The sequence below is a fragment of the Impatiens glandulifera genome, chromosome 6 (genome assembly GCF_907164915.1).
Source record: "Impatiens glandulifera chromosome 6, dImpGla2.1, whole genome shotgun sequence".
Taxonomy (NCBI): domain Eukaryota; kingdom Viridiplantae; phylum Streptophyta; class Magnoliopsida; order Ericales; family Balsaminaceae; genus Impatiens; species Impatiens glandulifera.
This window is the reverse complement of record NC_061867.1, coordinates 19,585,371-19,606,945: the sequence shown is the minus strand read 5'-3', so window position 1 is coordinate 19,606,945 and position 21,575 is coordinate 19,585,371. Positions and strand designations below refer to the sequence as shown.

At 26.8% G+C, this 21,575-nt stretch overlaps 1 protein-coding gene across 1 annotated transcript; it reads right to left on the bottom strand.

The window, feature by feature from the left end:
- Window positions 1-3,889: 3,889 nt before the first annotated feature.
- LOC124943315 (nuclear transcription factor Y subunit B-6-like) lies at window positions 3,890-4,352 on the bottom strand. Its single transcript, XM_047483846.1, has 2 exons — window positions 4,325-4,352; window positions 3,890-4,215 (listed from the first exon to the last, which is right to left on the bottom strand). The coding sequence occupies exons 1-2, from the start codon at window positions 4,350-4,352 to the stop codon at window positions 3,890-3,892; spliced, it is 354 nt and encodes a 117-aa protein (XP_047339802.1).
- Between the last annotated feature and the right edge of the window lie 17,223 nt (window positions 4,353-21,575).

Here is a 21,575-nt window from a genome sequence, read left to right as displayed (position 1 = left end):
AAAATATTAATAAAATAATATAACTTTATTTATTTTTACTTTGATAAGTATTACTAATTATAGTTAAATTTTATTATTTAATCTATTTTAGATTAAAATTTAAATGAAAACTATTTTAATAACGTATTTCAAAAATATATATTTATTATTTTAGTATTAAATTAGTTTTAATAATAAAACAATCATTAAATATGATTAGTCATAATTAATTAATGAAAATATTTAAGTGTTTATATATATATATAATATATATATATATATAATTGAATTAAATAAAATTTTGTTTTTATTTATATGAAAATGATGATTGAATATTAGAAAATATTAATAATTAAAAATAAAAATGGAATAACTGAAATAATGATAATAATTATTAAATTAATTTTATATTAAAACATATTGATATTTTAGCATTAAAAGTAAATAATAGAATTAATATTAATAATTTTTAAATAATTAAATTATTTAAATTTTTAAAGATATAACTTATTTTAGTAACTATTTAAAAATAATTATATATTCAATTGTTAACTAAAGATAAATAAATTAAAATAATGTTATTTCAAGATTAAAATAAAAAAATGTAGGTTTAATTAATTAAATAATTAATGTTAGTAATTATTTATAAATAATTAAATGATTAAATCGTTAACTAATATAAGTTTTAATTCATTTCAAAATTATTTTAATTTATTATTATATATTATTGTTTCTTCGTTATATTTAAATGAGTCCTATTAGAGAAGAATAGTAGAGTGTAAGAGTTGTGATAATATATGTTTGTGTTCAAGAAATGAAATTACTAACTCATTGGTGACAACAAAAACTAGTAGAGAATGTAATATACAATGAAAAAGTCTTTAGTCCAGTCTCTTGGGCCTTGTTCTCTTTGGGTTTTTTAAAAAACTCATCCAAAATCAATTTTCCAATCAATCACTTCTCAATAATCATATCACTCATTTCATTAACTAAAATACTAAAATACCCTTTATTTTAAATTATTATTTTTTATTTTATTCATATATATCAATACCCTTTAAGTATTTTTACTAAAAATAATCATCACCTCCTCAAAATCATCACCAATCATTACATTTTTCCCTTTCTAGATTTTTTTAAAAACCCAAATTCGAACCGGCCTTACTCATAAGAACTATGTCAAGAGGAGTTTCAAGTGTAAATGAAAAGTCTTTTGACTTTTGTCTTTGAAGTACAATAGCATAAGGATAATATGATTGGCTATAATTATATATTGTGATGAAAATTTGATTCATCTAATAGGATTGAGAGAATATTTCTTTGAAAGTCGGGTTAATTTTGAGTTTTTTAATAACTTAAATTAAAATACTAAAATATTATTTATTTTAAATTATTAATATTTTTATTTTTTATTTTTTATTTTATTTATATATATAAATACATTTTAATTCTTTTTATTAAAAATAATTATAACTTCTTCAAAATCATGTACCATTATTATTTTTTTCTCGCTTCTAGAATTTTTTAAAATTCTAATCAGAACAAGTCCAAATGTATATAGGTATTTTGATTTGTTTTCTCATTAGTTAACTTGTTTTAGTTGGTATAAATAATTTATGTGCCTCTTTTTTCATTTTTTTTTTTATTTAACACTATGGATTGAAAATGCTTCAGTTACCATATTTTTGTAGAAATGTTGCACTCCTTTAATATAATAACGAAAATTTTTCTGAACATTGCTATTTTTTTGAATTTTGTACATATCACTGTCAAATTTCTGGTCTTCCTTTGTTATAATTTTGTTGCCCAGAATATTTATCTATAATAAATTTTTAGTGGTATTAATTTTACCTAAAAAATAAGGATTTCATATAATTTAAAAGGGTTTAGGCTACTAAAAAATCTTAGACTAAAAAAAGATAAAATAATTGAAGAGATTGTTTAGGATATTCAAATTTTGATTTAATAATAACCCCATTTAAAAACATTATTTATTTATGCTTTTAATCACAAACAAGCATTTAAAAACTGAATTTAACTAGAGAATTTATTTTTTATTTTTTATTTGAATATATAATAAATAAACATATTTAAATATATAGTATTTTCAAATGAGTTTACCTAATTAATTAAAAAATAAAAACGAGCTATTGGAATGAGAATTATAAAATACTATCCCATCTTTTATCACCTTCTTAAATTTTAACCATACTTATCCAAATACAAGCATGCATATTTATTGAATAAATAACTTTATTGTTTTTGGTTACTTCATTGGGATTACTATGCACTTCCAAAATTGAAGCTATCAATTAGGACCTTCTAATTTTTCTGAATGGATCAAAACCAGGTCCACAAGCAACATTAGGATCACTTGAGCTACACGAATCTTCCCTTCCTCTTTTGTCATTTATCACACTAGCATGATTTTATGCAAATTGACAAATATATATATATAAAATAAAATTTCTATATAAAAAAATTGAATCACACTGAATATTGTATAATATATTAACGGTGGTTATATTTAATAGTTTAAAAATATTTAATCAAATACAATAAACATAAATTTTCATTTTAATTAAATTTTATTATATAAAAATTGATACATTTAAGTTTCAATTTTTTATTTAAATCTTTATATTTTAATTATAAAAAATTAATAATCATTTAAATTTTATTACATAATTTACCATGACATTAATTTTATAGTATCATAGTTGTTAGACACTGTATATATTAAATATATAAGTTTAAGAAATGTTAATATTGTGTATATATTCTTTCACATTTTCATTTTTATTAATATTTTGTAAAGTTATCTAATCTCAAATTTATTATAATTTTTCTTTATAATTTTTTTTAAATACAACTATAATAAAATAATACAAATATGGTCATTTATTCAAAATTTTAGTTTTTTCGTTCTATTAATTTAATTTAAATTTTTATTTTTTAACGTGAATTATCACACTATCTTAAATTAAATTGACGAAAATAATATTTGAGGAAAATATGTTTGTATTTTTTTTCTCTTTTGTACATAATTATTTCAACTTCTATTATATCCTCATAAAAATTTTGAAAACAATTTATTATATATTAAAAGTCAAAATATTAATTAAAATATATGTGAAATCTCTATTAAAAAAATAATATTTAACCATTTTTTTTATATCAACACTATAAAACTCTTGTTTCAAAACTATACATAATTTTAAATATATATAGTTGGGCTTTGAATATAAATATATATATATATATATATATTTATACTTAAGAGTTATTATATATATAATTTTATTCTGGTTAAACAATAACATTAACTATTATTTTTATTAAAAAAATAATAATTCAATTTTATAATATTTTTTATAAAAAATATATATTTATAATAATATTATAAATTAAATTAATAAATATTTTTCAATTATTTAGAACATATCAAAATATAGAGTTAATTATATTTTATATTATTTATATATATATATAATCTATTAATTATATTTTTGTATTATATATATAAATAATTAAAATATTAATATTATTCATTAAAATAAAATTTTATTTATAATTTTATTATAAAATATTTTAGGTTTTGTTATAGAAAAAAATTTATAATAAAAAAATAAAAATAAAAAATCTAAATCCTTGGAGGCGTCTCTCAATTTCAAATTTTTGTCTTCTTTTGCTTCTCATTTTTTATTATAATTATGACAAGAGAGAGAAACTGTTATAAAATATAAAAAGTTTATGTGAGATGTGGTGAGAGCGTAAATATCACTCTACATTTTATTTATTAAGCATCATTAGATATATATAGATTTAACCGTCTATACGACCCAACCTCATCATTGGCCTCTAAAACTAGATGGCCCATTGGACCTGAAATCGGCCCAAAAGTCATGAATTATGGACGTCTCGATGAGACGACCATCCCCAATGGCTCTCCCACACGATAACGGGAAATGTAAAGGGAAAGTGAGTTAACATATTTATCAAACCCTAGTTTGGTCATAGCCCGTAGAATGTCATCGGCGGTAATCGTCTTACGACTCTCGCTTTGACAAAGCAGATTAGCTTCGGCAGTTATCAGGCCAATGAATTCCGAGACACAATTTTGAACAATCTCCTTCGAATCGTCAGCAATCTTGCCGTATGGCGGTACCACACGCCGAATGATCCTCGCCACATTCGCCGTCGAGATGAATAACTCAGTTGGTGACGCCCCAAATGCTGAAATAGAAAACCGAAAATTCATATACCCAAATCAATTCGACTACAATTTGAGTAAATATTTTTAGAAAGTAACTTAAAGAGATTCAAGTTTGTAGATTTAATCTACCTCTTGAGCTTGAACCCTTATTCTCCATTGTTAAGTTGGTAAAATTCTGATATTTAATCTAAGGTAATATCATTATTTTATAAGGGATTTCATCTTATAAAGTATTTAATGCTAAATACAAAGTAAGGTAGATAAATTTTTTACTCAATTTGATTGGTTCAAGAATATCCATAATAATAAAAAAGTATGTTAAATTAAATGTTATCCATTTCTATTTAACTTTTTTTTCCGTCTATTCACCTTTAAAAGTAAAATAAAAATAAAGAAAAAAGTTTATTTATAGAGTAACTTAGCTCACTATCTTATTGTTATCCAATTTAATTTTTTTTGGAAAAATATCTAATTTAATATTTTAATGTATTTTACGGGGACAATTTCAATTTATTTGGGATTTTAATTTGATTATAGGATATTAGTTGGTATACAAAATGTTTTTTTCTTTTAGAAGCTAAAGTTTTTAAGTTGTTTAAAATTCAGAATTAATAAGTTTTGAATTGAGGAAATTTATTAATTTGCAATCATTCATTATAGTTAGTTAAATTTATGTGAAAAGAGGCTTCTCAATTGATTTATAAAATTAATATTCTTTCAACTGAAATTACAGTTATTATAATTAATTGTTATAATAACTGTTTTAAGAATTACCGTGCTCATAAACTAATTATAAAATAAATAATTTGAAGAATATATCATAAAGAAATTCATAGTATATCTTAATTCTTAATTATCTCCATTTGTTTAGTAACTTTTTTACTTTTTGAGCTTCTTTCGCCCATAACTTTCCTCAATCAATTACAGTTTTTATTATACTAAAAAATTTAACTAGGTCAAGATTTCGGATTTTTTTCATTGGATTTGGAGTAATTGTTTTTATTATTTTGATTTATATTACCACACTAATGTTACATTGATGTATGAGCATTTTTTAACTTATTTAAATAGAGCTTCAATATTTATCTTTATTAATCATGTATCCATTCCATTTTACCAAATTAGTATGATTCAAGATCACAGCTATTTTTTTTTTCCCAAAAACAGATCACAGAAATTTATCAAAAATAAATATTCATTAGTTTTATATTTATTTAATATAAAATATATAATTAAATTAGAAAAATATTTTTAATTAAAAATTAAATAAAAAAATGATAAAATTTTAGATTATATTATTTTTTAAAATAATTAATACATTTTTAATGAACTTTCTATAATTATGAAATTGTTGTAAAACTATTTTATTTTATATACTAATAAATAAGTTTAAATATGCTTGACAACTTTAAGAGTATCAGTCTTAAGTAAATATATTTTTTATTTAATTTACTTTTATTAATTTATTTCAGTATTTTAATATAATAATACTTTTTAAAATAATATAATTACTTTTTTAAAATAACATAAATTATTAATTTTATTTAATAATAACATAATATTATAATATTTTTTTAAAAATAGATTTACATTAATATTTAAAAATTATTAATATCACAATCACTTTTAAAAATGGTCAAATTAAAACTGGAAATAATTTTATTTTTATTTCATATAAAATATTTTATTAAATTAAATAAAACTTTTTAGGTGAAAAGTTTGATAAAAAATGTGATTTTTATTAAATTTTATTTTAAATTAAAAAATAATTTATTATTTTTTGTTTATAGTAAACATGATTGATTTTGAAGTCTAACTAATGCAAAGATTATTATAATAAAAGAAGTTCAATTCAAATATTTATATACTATTTAAAACATATTAAAATATAATACTAAATATATTATTTATTTGTTTCATTTTTATATGAATATATATATATATATATATATATATATTAACGTATTTATTATATTTTAGTGATTACTTTTATAAATATTTATAAAATAGCGCCTAAGCTTTTAAAATATCAATAAAAAAAGATAAAAATTATAATATTGTGTTAAATATATTAGTTTTTATTTGAATATTTGTCAAATATGCTGTTTAAAATATTATTATACATGATATATTTTTATCCTGTTAACAAAAAATAATAACAATTAATAATAGTTAAAGCATTATTTAAACAAAAATATGTATATAATATAAAAAAAATAAAATTTTAATTTATGATATTCTGACATTTTTAAATAGATGGTAAATATTTATTATTTTTATTTAATAATACTAAATTTGTAAAATATAACTAACCAATTAATCTATTTTTATTTTATTTTAATATTCAAGTTTATATTATCTCTAATTATTTTTTGTTCAACTCATCCCCAAACCGTGGTTAACCGATACCCAATGGATACTCAAAACCCAGTAGTAGCTAGGTAAAAAAAGTACACATATATGAGAACATTTTTATTTAGTTTAAATATTTTTAATTATGAAAAAATATTAAATATTAAGAACTTGATGAAAAATATAAAAAAAATGCAAAATTGTAGAATACAAAATAGAAATGATGTTATTGTTAAAAACTAATTCCTTTGTTCTCCATGTAAAATATATAATAAAGTATGATATATATATATATATATATATATATATATATATATATATATATATATATATATATATATATATATATATATATATATATATATATATATATATATATATATATATATATATCATACTTTATTATTTTAATTTAATTTTTATTTATTTTTATTTATATTTAAGCCATTAAAAGACATTATTAAATGTAAAAATATAAATTATTATTTTTATTAAAATATTTAAATTATAACTTTTACAAATTTGATTATTTATATTTTGATATATATATATATATATATATTTAAATTATTATTTTTATAAATTTGATTATTAATATTTTAATATATATTTTTTAATATATATTTTATATAATTTTTTATTTATTTTTTAAAAATATTTTCATTTCAGCTATATTAAACATTAAGTTGCTTTATTTGTATTTATTTAATAAAAAAAATATGTTGTTAAAATTTGTTTTATAGATCAGACCTAAATACATAACAAAATTTTTGTTTGGAAATACTTTGATCTTGTATCATAATTTAAACAAAATAGTATATGTACATTTATTTTTAAAACATCTTTTATTGTTAGATATTTTAATTGAATATTAATTTTTTTTATTTGTATTTTTATCTTAATTAGTTATACTTAGCAATGAAAATGGTTATGATTGATTCCGTAAAAAATTATATAAAATAATATATGTATATATATATATATTTATTGATTGATATATATATATATATTAAAATATAAATAATTAAATTTAAAATAATAATTTAAAATATAAATAATTAAATTTATAAAAATAATAATTTAAACATATATATCAAAATATAAATAATCATACTTATAAAAATAATATTTTAAATATTTAATTTAAATTAATAATTTAAATATATATATTTAACAATGAGAATAAAAAATAAATTAATAAATAAAATAATATATATAATAATAATGAATAAATAAGAAACTAAGGACTTGTTCAAATTGGGGTTTTAAAAAATGTAAATGGACAAAATAATAATTATTTTTAGTAAAAAAAAAACTTAAATAATATTGATATATATAAATAAATAAAAAATTATAATTTAAATTATAAAGTATTTTAATATATTTTTTTGTTAATAAAATGAGTGATAGAATTGATTAAAAATTTAATTTTGTTTAAATCTTTTTAAATCTAAAAAGAAAATGCCTAAGTTTTCAAAAACTCAACCATGTTATTTTATTTGAAGTTACCTATTGAGTCACTAAACTAAGAAGGAGATTTAATTTCATTCATCATTTTAAATCTCATCCCTGGTTATAATTGTCTATATCTTATCCAATCAGAAAATACACAGTTACAGATTTTGGGGATACATTTCATGTTTTCCTCAATTCCAAATAAATTCATTATTCTTAGTTCTAAACATTTTATAAGATACTAAATAAATCAGTTTTCCTTACAATTTTATTTTCTCATTTAAAAATTACATAAATTATTTTTAACAGGGCAACTGAAGTATAACTCATTCTAATCAATATGTATCATTTCTCTCCTCATTATTTCTATAGATTTAGATTGAATTTGGAATGAGCATGAAAATTTTGGGTTAGACTTTAATTAATGAAAAATAATTTTTTTTGAAACCTCACCCCTAACCTAACCTATATTCACTTCCCTTTTATATTTTCTTATTATTTACTTCTATTTTTCCATTACTAATTTTGAAATATATATTAATATATTTTATATTATTTAATTAAATTATATATTTTAAAAATAAATAATAATATAAAGTAAAAATCAAATTAATTATTCTAATTAACAAATATATATTAATTAATTTTATGTTTTTAAAATTGTTTATTATTAGATTATATTATTTATTTTTTAAATTATATTTTATTTCTAATATGTTTTTAAATTATATGAAATTTAGGAGTTAATGGGTTAACTATAAATAAAATTATTTATTTATTTAAATATTCTATATAAGTAATAATAATAATAATAACAATAATGAGATTCAATAAATAAAATTAAAAATAATATAATATATATATTTAATATATATATTAAATTATATATATTAAATTTTATATATATATATATATATATATATATATATATATATATATATATATATATATATATATATATATATATATATATATATATATATATGCATAAAGAAAAATATAATATAAAAATATTAATTTGTTTTTTAATTCGAACTCATTTTTTTTCTCTTTTTTAACCTCTCTTCTTTTTTTTATTCATTTTATATATCTTCTCTAAAATACAATTAACCACAGTAATCAATTAATACATTATTAACAAGTAAAGAGAATAAAAATTAAACAATTTATAATTTATATATATAAATATATATTAAAAAGTGACATAAAAGTTAAGTAAATAATCAGAAAACTTAATCATTTAAACTAACACAGAATTTGTAATATAAGAGGAATATAAAAAGATAATATATAAGAAATGTATATATATATATATATATATATATATATATTGTAAATGTATATCTATAATAATTTTTAAAAACAACACATTTATTTTTAAATATATTAATATATAATTTTAAAATATATTTAAATTTGTTATATATATATATATATATATATATATATAATATAAAAATATATATATACATTTTTTAATATAACTAATATTAAAATATTTTAATAATAATAAAATTTAAGAGAAAATAATTTTTTTAATTAAAATATTAAATAATTTAATAATAATAAACTAAAATAAGAGAAATTGTCAATATCTTTTTAAGTGATATTGGATAATAGGTTCACATCTATAAAATTGAAAAGAGAGAAATTATATTTATTTATAGATTCACATCTACCCTGTCAACTCACCATAAACAATAAATTGGTTGTTGATTGGAAAGTAGGAACAATTGATGCAATAGAAAGCACTTAAATTGTTATAGTTTCATCTTCACCGAGTCCAACATAGAGTGAATTGTGTATTGGTAGTAGACGATTGTGTATTCGTTAAACTATAGCCTCATCGACACGCGTCAATTAAAGGGAAGCCTCATAAATTTAGTCTGAAGTTATATGGACCTTTTTGAATTATAGAGCGAGCGAGAGAAGTGACTTATAAATTAGATATTTCTTTTACAACTAAGATACATAATTTGATTCATGTGTCGCAACTCAAAAAGTAGGAAATGCAGTGGTTATGCCACATATTCCTTCTCTACAAATACAATCAATAGTTGATTTAATTCCTATTCTGGATGAAATGGTTATTTGGAAGGATGAACCTATCATGGATCTATACTTAGTTTGTTGGTTGGTCTAATTCATTGAATGATAATGATATATGGAAGGATGAATCTTGGCTGGAATCTGAATTTTCAGAACTTTATTGGTTGAAATTAGCCAACTTCTCCTTTAATTGTGGTGTTCGTGATCGAATCAACATTGAAGGGGAGACTAATGATACGAAGAATCATTAAAGTTAGGAAACTTAACCCTATAAAAGTTGACAGATAGACTTAACCAATGTCGCTAGTTAAATTTCAATTTAGTACAATAAATAGTTGTTAATATGGCAGTTAGCCAAAAAGTTGAGGATTTACATGTTGGCGGGAAAAAGGTTGTTACAAAATGTTATTTGGTTGTAAAATTAGTTATGATAGTTGTCGGATATATAAGAAGAATAAAATGAATTTGCAGAGCTATACGACATTTTTCTAGAATCTCTCAAGGTTAATTTCTATATCTTCTCCTTCGTTAATCGTTCATTCTTTACCACAATCACATAATATTCTCTATTGCATATTTGCAAGTGTGAATCTTCTCCCAACCTCAAGTAACCCTTTCATACTTTCTACACCAACTCACACCCAATCTTCCACTTGACCACCAACTTTTAAATCACCTCATTTCCAATCTAACCAAATTATTCACGACCAAACTACTCACCTCCATATATTATCTCCTAAAGGAATACGTATTTATAATAAATAGATTCCAAAATCCTAGAAGAAGATAAAATTAATGAACTATGTTATTCTTGTGATGTTATGTTTGATTATACTCACCCCACACAGGTAGCATAGTAGTAAGAGTCGACTTAAGAGATCAAAATATCACGGGTTCAATTTCATCTGGAAGCACTTTGAGTTTAAGTGGGGGCATGATCTCATTGAATTCCAAAAAAAAATTAATTATACCCACTAATGCAAGGTAAATTTATTCATCATTAATATAGATGAAATAAGGGACGTAAAGAATTACCTTATAACTGAAGCGAGAAAGACCAATGAGGTTACCCCTCAAATGGATGAAGCATATATATCTATACTGTTGGGTCAAATTATTTTGACGAAGTGTCAAAGTAGTTTGACTATTGGAATTTTGATGATGAATGCATATAAAACTTAATCTATGCGTCTAATTATTTTTGATGCAGGTATATCGAAATCAGATTATATTAGACTTGGTCCTAATGAGGTTCATTAGAACGATTTGGCATTAGATACACGTAGTTAGACGTGCAGTCTAACTAGCGGAGTTAGACGTGCAGTCTAACTGGTTTAGTTAGACGTGCAGTTTAACACATGGAGTTAGACGTGCAGTCTAACTGGTTGAGTTAGACGTGCAGTCTAACACACGGAGTTAGACATGCAGTCTAACTAGAAGAATTAGACGTGGAGTCTAATGGAAAGAGAAAGTTAGACGTGCAGTCTAACTCCTTCAGACTAGTCTGAAGGGAGCCGTAATTAGACGTGGAGTCTAATGGAATGTGAAAGTTAGACGTGCAGTCTAACTCCTTTAGACTAGTTTGAAGTGATTGTAATTAGACGTGAAGTCTAATCCCATTAGACCAGGTGGTCTAATGGATCCTGTTATTAGACGGGGACGTCTGATTTCATTAGACGAGGTCGTATAATTGAAATACGTCTAATGTCATGCTTAAGAAGTTGTTTGAAGCTAGCACCCGCCTACCGACGTACTCTAACTGTACGCTACTCCTGCTCCACTTTCTAATGAAGATCAGTACCATAGCCAGCTGCAACCAATCAACCAATGCCACTGTTAGGATCGGGATCGCCCTTGGAGGACCGGGGTTCCGGTTTCTTAAGGGTGAACACTTACAACAACACAATACACACACTGGTTGGTGATAGTCCAGTTAGAGACTAAAACCGCTTCTTAACACTGCACAAGCTGTCACAGACTCTTGAACCGGTGTTCAAGGGCAAAAATGTCTATTTCAGCTTGAAGCAACACTCAAAGTTTGATTTGGATGATATTTATAAGGAGTCGGTTAGAGAGGAGATATGGACCGGTTTGGTTAAGGAAGAGGATTATGTTCCGATTTGGTTTGAAGTAAGTGAGAGTTCGGTTTAGAGTGAGTAAGCCGGAAATAAAGAGAATAACACGAGACAAGATTTTTTATGGATGTTCGGAGCAAACTCTCCTACGTCATCCCTTCTTCTCAGATGATGAGAAGGATTTTCACTTAACTTGAATTTTACAACACTCACACAATGTCGAACGAGTCTTAATCACTACTCGTCGGTTACACCACTCACTCTGATGTAATACAATAACTCAATACACAACAACAATGCTTCAAGAATTTCAACTACTGTTTAGAGTCGCGTGTGAGATTTCCTTTTACTGTTAGATGTTCAATTCTTTCTTTTGTAAGCTGCAGGTGTGTTTAATGAAGGCCTTTCGTCTTCCTTTTATAGTGAATGATATCCTAACGGTCACCTTTTTTTTTCTCTCTCCGTTGGATTAGTCATCTGAAGCCACGCCTGTTCAGAGATGTTGTATGCACGTTTGATCTTTTTAACACTTGGCAAACATGCATGCACCGGTCAGGTTCTGATGACGTGAGTGGCTTGCATTTTGGACACATGGCAAACATGCACGCTCCGGCCGCCTGATTCAGATTTTGCTTCGGATCTTGGATAAGCAGATCATCATTGTTTTTATGGCATGCTTCTGATCCGGATCTTATCTACTTGTATATTTCCAAGAAATTTCTATCTCGTCATATTACGTCATCTTATTTTTCAAAGTTTCCCGTTGATCTTTTCGTAATATGAGCCGGCTGGATTGGAAGGTTATTGATGGCCAGTCCGGTTAGGATATTAAAGTCAGTTCCTCTTGATCATGACTGGATCATTTGGAGCCAGATCACTGTGGTATGTGCTTCAATCGGTCTAATACGGCTTGATCTGTACCTGCATATGGAAATTGAGATTAATTAAGTTCTCTGGCCGGTTTAAAATTAACTTACTTAATTTTTCTAACAATTTCTACCTTTTTGATTATTTAGAATAAATATTCAAAAATTGTAATGTGTGGCCGGTTTAAAATTAATCTACTTAATTTTTCTAAAGCCACGTAAGCGAATATCCTTCACATTACTTGTTTTGTAGGTACAATTCTGAAGAATATTCAGCACACTACTAGTTGTGTACGACCAAGATCCTTGTATTCAGAGTCTGTTTTGTACTATGGAGGCGTTCCAATGGAAGCTCGCCATGTGTCATTATGAAGATTCGACCGTTAGTTCCTGTTCCTTATTTAAAGAATCTCAAGGACAATGGACGAACTTCCAGGACATAGAGAACTGCCGAACAATTGAATCGATCATTTGATACTCAGATTATTCTATCGAAAATTGTTAGCTACTTTCTTGCTTTACTGTGTGTTAATCAAGAGAGAGTTAGAATCAAAGCATCGTTTTAGTTGAGTGATATTCTTCATCATATTGTAAGTTGAACAAAGTCTGTTCTTTTCAATAGTGAGCTATTCGTACAAACTGTATTTGATTCAAAGAATATTATAGTGAATCCTTTCGGTGGTTGGAAGAAGGGTGACGTAGGAGAGTTTGCTCCGAACATCCATAAAAAAACTACTGTGTTGTTTCTTTCTGTCATATTCTCATTTTTTATCTTAAGCTTTAAACCTGAAGTAAAACATTTCGCACTTGATTCTGTTTCAAGTGTTTACAAGGGTTTGCGTAGAATAGAAAGTGATTTAAATCCTTAACAAGATTTCTATCAAACCGTTTTTTATAAGCCTTCATCAATAGCCTTACCCCCGCCTTTATTGATTAAGCCGATCCTATCATATACATGCCCTCAAAAGACTAACACTAACATTCTGCAAGAATGAAATCTCATTGTTCCTACAAGGAATAAGACAAATGGACATTAACATCTTGGAAGGAGAGAAACTTGAAAGAATGTTAAAAAATGGTGTACAAGAAACGCTAATGCAGTTTATCAAATCTCAAACAAATCAATGTCAATTGTTTTTACTTACATGTCGATGAAATATGAGGAGTAAGGGGAGGAGGAATTAAGCCAACTATTACTTTAGTTTGAAGACATCTTTCGACATCCCAATCACCAACTTCAATCCTAAATTAAGATCATCAAATACCTCTTAAGGTAGGAACCAACCCGATATGCATAAGATCATACCAATATCCCTCCCTCAAGAAGGTAGAAATTTAAAAAATGGTAGATGAAATGCTCAAGCAAGGCATTATTCAACATAGTCATAGTGCGTTTGCAGCATTAGTGGTCTTGGTTAGGAAGAAAGATCTAACATGGAGATTATGTATTAATTACAAGAAGTTAAATGAACTCACCATAATAGACAATTTCCTATACATGTGATTGAAGAACTATTGGTGAAATTGCACGATTGAATAATCTTTTCCAAATTAGACATTCGTGTGGGTTATCATCAAATCTAGATGAAACATGTAGACCGTCGCAAAATATCTATAGACACCCCTTTCTTCATGTCTCTAGCAGATAATAAGTCATCTTCTAAAATCCTGAAAATAGCATACCACATGTGTACGGGAAATAATGACCCCTCTGGTATCATCTTGGTAGAAATATTGATGGGTTTGAACTACTCGTTCTTAACCTCTTCTGTGAGCAAAAGAGGCTCATCACTGGTCCTTTACATCTGGTTGCTTGACAAGCTTGAACGTCTATCACCAGTATGTCTTAGAGACATATTATCCCCCTCTCTTCAATATTGAAGAATGAGAAAAGCTTTGCCTAGACCCCTTGTGGAAAGTGACGATGAAGTCAATGATTTTCTCCCCATGGTACCCCATCAAGAAATGGCATAAATGATGAACGTCATACCCATGATCATGCATATGGGCTTGGAATGAATCAAATTCTACTACACTCACGACCTCTACAAACAATTTGATCATGATTTTATGCCCCCTTATTTGGGAAACTCCATCGCTATAGACATGCCGAGAAATGGCACAATGCCTCTCAAATGGGTATTCCAAAAGAGCAAAACAACTACATGACCGTTATTCTCGAAGAATACGAAAGGTCCAAGAAAGACGAAGAGGAGGAAGTTTCTAGTACAGGAACAAGCTAAAGTATTAACAAGAGAGTCCTGTCTGTAACGAACTTTGTGATTATGTTTATATACAACAATGTGTTTGTTTAATCGAATCATAAAAAGAGATGCTCACTATTTATGGTTCATTTTTATATGCATTGCATTTTTACTTTTTTACATCTACAAACTCTCACATCTTGCTCTTTCTTAACAGCCCACGATTGTGACAAGACGACACGGCCCATAGAAAGAGAGATCCAAAACCCGAACGTTTTATATGCCACCAGATGGATGATGAACCCTCCATACCTGAAACAGTCTTAGTGGCCAAATTTAGAGAAATTAAGGAGGCTTTGTAACATGTAATGGAGAAACTCTCATTAATCACAACTTCTTTAGCTAGTTAGAAAATTCCTTCTACATCCCAAAACATACCCCATTTAGGTTAATGCCAGTTTTTATCAATTTCTTCATAGTTTAAAATTTTTTGACGGCGAATCCAATAGAATATCATCCATTAATATTTTTCAAAATCATATTGATTTATTGTTGTTCGCTTTAGAGGGAATCAATTTCCTTGTCGAGAGCTTTTCATCATTCGTAAACATTGAGAATTTCTCATTTTCTCTCTATTTGATTTTCTTCAACCTCTTTTCTGGTCGTTCAAAGTTGAGATGCATTGAAAAGTGTTTTATGAATACTGTAGACAATTCTTATGTGATCTATAGATATACTATATTTTGTTGGTGATACCAGTACAGAGCATCATCATCAAGATACTAGGGTAATAAGTGGTGAACAATTGGTTCTTCAAGTCGCAATAGGGTCATTGCCGAAGCAAATATTTTGAAAAAGACGGACGAATCGCTTTTTCATATGTACTTAGACAACGCTGGAACTTTTACACCTACTTGAACAACTATTCATTCAGCAACTTTCATAGCATCTTTACCGTCATGATGTTATTCACTACTTTAGCCCTTAGCTAAATTGTTTAGTTGGTCTTGCATTTCTGCATGCATGACTTGAACTTGAGCCATCTGGCGTTTATATTTTGTTAGTAGTGGTTGATTAGTAGCTGGAATTTGTTTTTCATGTGTTTCCAGGTTGTTGATTACCTCCTCATGTTGGACCCATGTAGTTTGGTCAATATCCACTTCAAAGTCTTCATAAAGAAGACTTCTTCTTAAACTTGTTGACCAGTAGGACGAGTTTTGATGGGGTCAACATAACTTGGATTTCCTGATTAGGAAATCAAGGAGAATGGGGTATGTTTTGGGATGTAGAAGGAATTTTCTAACTAGCTAAAGAAGTTGTGATTAATGAGAGTTTCTCCATTACATGTTACAAAGCCTCCTTAATTTCTCTAAATTTGGCCACTAAGAAGAAAGGAAAAGAGGGAAAATTAGTCAAGGATATCCCACATTCCCAAGGAACCTAACCCCTCTAGAGTCTTTGACGACTTAGGGATGCTTTTTAGTTAGGTGATGAAGATTCTCTAAAAATGAATCTCGTCAAACCACTTTCCCTAAGAACAGACATACCATTTTTGGGAAAGTATGAGTGTAGACACTCAATTTTTACCCCAAATTTATAGTTTATATTTTTAATAAATCCGAGTCTGTACAAATTTCTCAAATTCATTCACGGGCTCATTGCACGGTTTATTTTTAAGACAATTAATTTTTAGAACAATTGAAATTTTGAAAAATAATCGATTTTAAATTCTTAATAAGTTAATGCAGTAATTTGTCTAAGTTATAACACTTATGAAAGTTATTACACTTAAAATATTCAAGGTTTCATTTAATTAATTACCTTGGGTATTTATAAATAATATATATATATATATATATATATATATATATATATATTAACGATTTTTCTTATGATTTTAAAAAAAATCGTTATTTATAATTTTTTTAATTAAATTAGTTGTTTTAAATTGGCTAGATTAGTTATCAATAAGATTAGTTGTTAGATTAGATTTTGCAATTTAATTTTGAATTTGACTTAGTTAGTTATCATTTTATTTCATAATAGATGGATAATTAGAATTGTTCCTTAACAATAGGAATAATTAAAAATAAAATTGTTTTCTTTTCATTAATTGTTTCTAATTTATTTATTTTTAACAAACTATTTTTTTTTAGGATAAAGGGAAATGTGAGAATCTTCAAGGATTCATCCAATATCCATATGCAAGATTCAGATCAGATTTATGAATGGGACCAAAATAATCCAAATCAAAGGCAAATTAAACGGAAGTCAAATCAAGGAAATGATCCAATTGACGGATCTGACCGGTGACCCAACCTATGGACCGACCCATGCGCAAGATCCGACCCATGGAATCAAATGTTAAGGGGAGAACGATGCATAATCCCAAAATTGATGGTTGAAGACTCTATCCCAACCGTGAGTGAGCAAGGGAATATGGACCGACCCATGCGCAAAATCCGACCCATGGAATCAAATGCTAAGGGGAGAACGGTGCATAATCCCAAAATTGATGGTTGAAGACTCTCTCCCAACCGTGAGTGAGCAAGGGGATATGGTTAATTTAATTATTATTTTTAATTAAAAATTCAGCCCCTTAAAACAAGACAATCCCTTAAGACTAGACCATTTTAATTAATTAAAAAAATTCTATTTTTGCCCAACCGTGTGTGTGTTAAATGAGCCATAGGGTTTTTTTTATGATTTTCCTATAAATATAACCCTTAACACTTTGTAAACACACGACTATTCACCTCCTAAGTGCCCCTAGGATGCCAAATTCTTGACTCTAACAATTCTTCTAAGAAAAGCAAAGGAACAACCCCATTTTAAGTTCATATGCACACTTTTTTGAATTTTAATTTTGTTTTTTTATATTTACTTCCATGCATGAATTTTAATTTTTTTTTTTAATTTACTGTTTTGATAGGCATTTAGGATTTTATCTTTTTGTTTGCTAGAGGAAAGTATAAAAAAGAAACCTGCATGCTTTAAATGATGTATTATTTGATTTTCTTTTTTCTTCTTACTTTTACTTTGTGTATGATCTAAAATTTTGTTTTATATATTTGTTTGTACATGTGTTATTAATATTTTTGTAAAGGTATTTATTATTTGGGATCCATCTAGATTACCAATTACTTAGAAATTTAGAGCATGTCTAACAAACGAAGACCAGTGAGTTTCTACCGATTAACGACGCTTAGGACCGTAGAAACTAGCACTGGAGTGCACTAGAAGAGCGTCCGACCAAGAAATATGCACCCTGGATCATACGCGGGTGCGAGCCGATCGAGGAACTTCTTTACACGTAGAGACTGATGCCTTACCGACGCTTCCAGCGCTTCTAGATGTTGTTGTGCACACAAGACCAAGAAAACTAGCCTAACTATACGCTTGGGCAAGTTTTCCTGATGCTCAGGACCTTCAAACTAGACCTAATTCTCTTTACTCGACTAAGAAAACTTAGCCTCGGACTAACTTTTTGTTGCACCTGACTTCTTTAGACATCCTTTAGGGTTTTAATTTTTTTTTTTTTTATTATTTATTTATTTTTTATTGTATATTAGCCTTTTGGGGCTATAACTTGTACCCAAAAGGGACCTATTGTGTAGGACCGAAAGGGTGAGCTGTTGCAGACCTAGGATTGAAGACCGAAGACTGAGGACTAAGGACCAAGGACCAAGCACTCGAGGACCGAGGATCGAGTAACGAGCACCTGAGGACCGAGGACTAGGGATACGTTTTAGGACCGACAGAAGGGACTTGCAGCAGCATCCGACCGAGCTGGGTCAGATTTTTGATCCAAGGCTGATTTTTTGACCGTAGAGGCTTAGTCGCGACCCATTAGTTTTACAATTTTTGTTTTTATTTTTCTACAGTTTTAGACTTAGGTTTATTTGTTGACTTTTTATTTTATTTTCTTAGTTGAAGTTTGTGGCTTGTTTGATCCTAGGTTAGAATAAATTTTATAATCAAACTAAAAATAGAACATAACCCTAACTTAGACTTATGAATTTTCTTAGACTTAGGAGTTTTCTTTTAAGAGTTATCTTGAACTCAAAATAATTTTAAAAAAAACAGAAAATAAATAAAAATTTAGAGCCTCTATATAATGTTTGTTAATTCATTTCAATAAAGTTTAAAAAAAATAGTCTAGACTTAAGCTAATTAAATTTTGATCAATAATTTGCTTAGTTTTGATTCTTTATGATAACTTTATGTGTTGATTATTTGTTTAAGTTTTGTCTTTGTCTATTCTTTCATCTTTTATCTTATGAAAACCCTTTAAATATTAAAAAATGGAAAATTCTAAATTGTAAAGCGTAAGAAATTAGAAAAAAACAAAATTAACTTGTAGAGACCTTAGGGGCGTTGTGGGACATAGTGTATAAAAAACTCAAATGTCGAACTCTTTCTTAATTATCTATTTTTTTAAAATTAGGCGGAGACTCTTTAGTCGTGAGGTAATTAATATTAAAAAAGTTAAAGTAGGCCTATTACATACTTCCCATTAAAGATCTCACAATCTCTTCCCGATTCGAGAATGGTAAGTTACAGAGTTGTCTACAAAGCCTCATTTTATAAACTTAAACTTTTCAAACATTAAAATTAATTCTCCTCCTATTTTCAAAATAATTTTTTTTAAAGAGTCCCATATTTTTAAAAATAAATTTTTTTTAATCGATCACAGTTTTCTTAGAGACTCTACTGGTGATATTCGACGTTTAGCTCAAAAAAATAATTTTGGCCAAGTATTTAATTTTTCTTACGTTTTAATTCATATTGCATGATAACATTACTTGACTATTTGCATGAGACTTGGAGGTCCAATGTGGAGGTGTGTACGTATACAATGTTGGATGAAGCTTACACATCTATATTTTATGTGCTATGTTAGTCAATGTGGATAACACCCTCAACCCATGCGATGATTTTTTTGTGTGATTTGTGACTTAAGAAAAACTCTAGGAAAAAACTCGGATTAACCATCTCCTCTTTTCAAATATCCCCTACTATTAAAAATGAGGGATTTTGAAATTGAGGTGAGGGTATGTCCAATTAAGAGCTCCTCTTATATCGAGAGATCCCTTTTGGGATAGTATCCTTATCGATGGAACAACTTTCTCTTAAGTCACTCCTAACTTTAGAAGAAAAAGTCAAAAAATCCAATTATGCCAATTTGTTGCATCGTCTCGTCCCGTCCTGTCGAGCAACAAAGCCACGTCACGAATCTTTTAAACTTATGTGTTTAGATTTTACTTGTTCTTGCATATAGATTCTTAGGCGCTCATGTTATCCACTTAAATTTATAGAAAATGTGAAAGGTCAAATTTTTTGTTTTTTAAAAGTGGAACCAAACAAGCCTTAGGACCGGAGTCCTAAGGTTAGGGTCCGATTTTATCGGTCGGGGTCTAAAGACCCTCGGTCTAGACTTGGGAGCTCTCGATCTGTGTAACAATGTCTCTCGATCGAGATGCTAAGGACTCTCGGTCCTTAGCTAATCTTACTGGTTTAGTTGTAAAAACCTTTCGATCATGGACTAGTACGGGGATAGGTTTCTCGGTCGAGGTGTACAAACCTCTCAGTCCAGGGCTAACTCTATGCTAAGTTCCTTGGTCCTAGACTTGGGAGCTCTCGGTCCTGGGTCTGGGATTTTTGGTCTCAGGGTTAGACCTCTCGGTCTTAGGATCATTTATAAACTTCTAATTTTTCGAAAATTTTATATAAGGCTTTAAAGCTTTAATCTGAACATCACAAAAACTTCTCTAAGGATCTAGGAGTGTTTTTTTTTTGTTTTTTTTGGAAAATAGCTTATTGCCATTTCATTAAAAAAACCCAAAAGAAGGAAAAAATACAAATGTTTAAGATCAGATCTAGACAATTTATAGATTTGACAATGAAACGATAATTGAATTACAACCAACAACAGCAATCAATTAGCGCCTATAGCGTTTTTACTTTTATTCTACTTGTGACATTCTCAAACGAAATATCTCATATCTGGTATAACTTTTTATTCTCTTCATTCCTTTCGATTCCTCTCCAGGATTGAATGAGTGAATTTCCATCTAAAGTTATATCTCTCCAAATATCTTCAGCGGTTCTACTTCTTCCACTGTGAGTTCTTGAATTTCTTTCTTTCCATATATTGTAGATTACTGATCCAAAAAAGCATTTCAACATACTTACATAGAAGGATCTTCCTTTTGCTTTATTCTTCATTTACTCTTGGATTTCTTCCCATATTCCTGGAAAGTTGATGATTTTAATGTTTGCAGCAATCATCCTCCATATATGTATTACAAAAGAGTATTCCCCAAATAAATGGTTTATGCATTCCTCAACTCCTGAACTTAGGACATAGTTGATATCA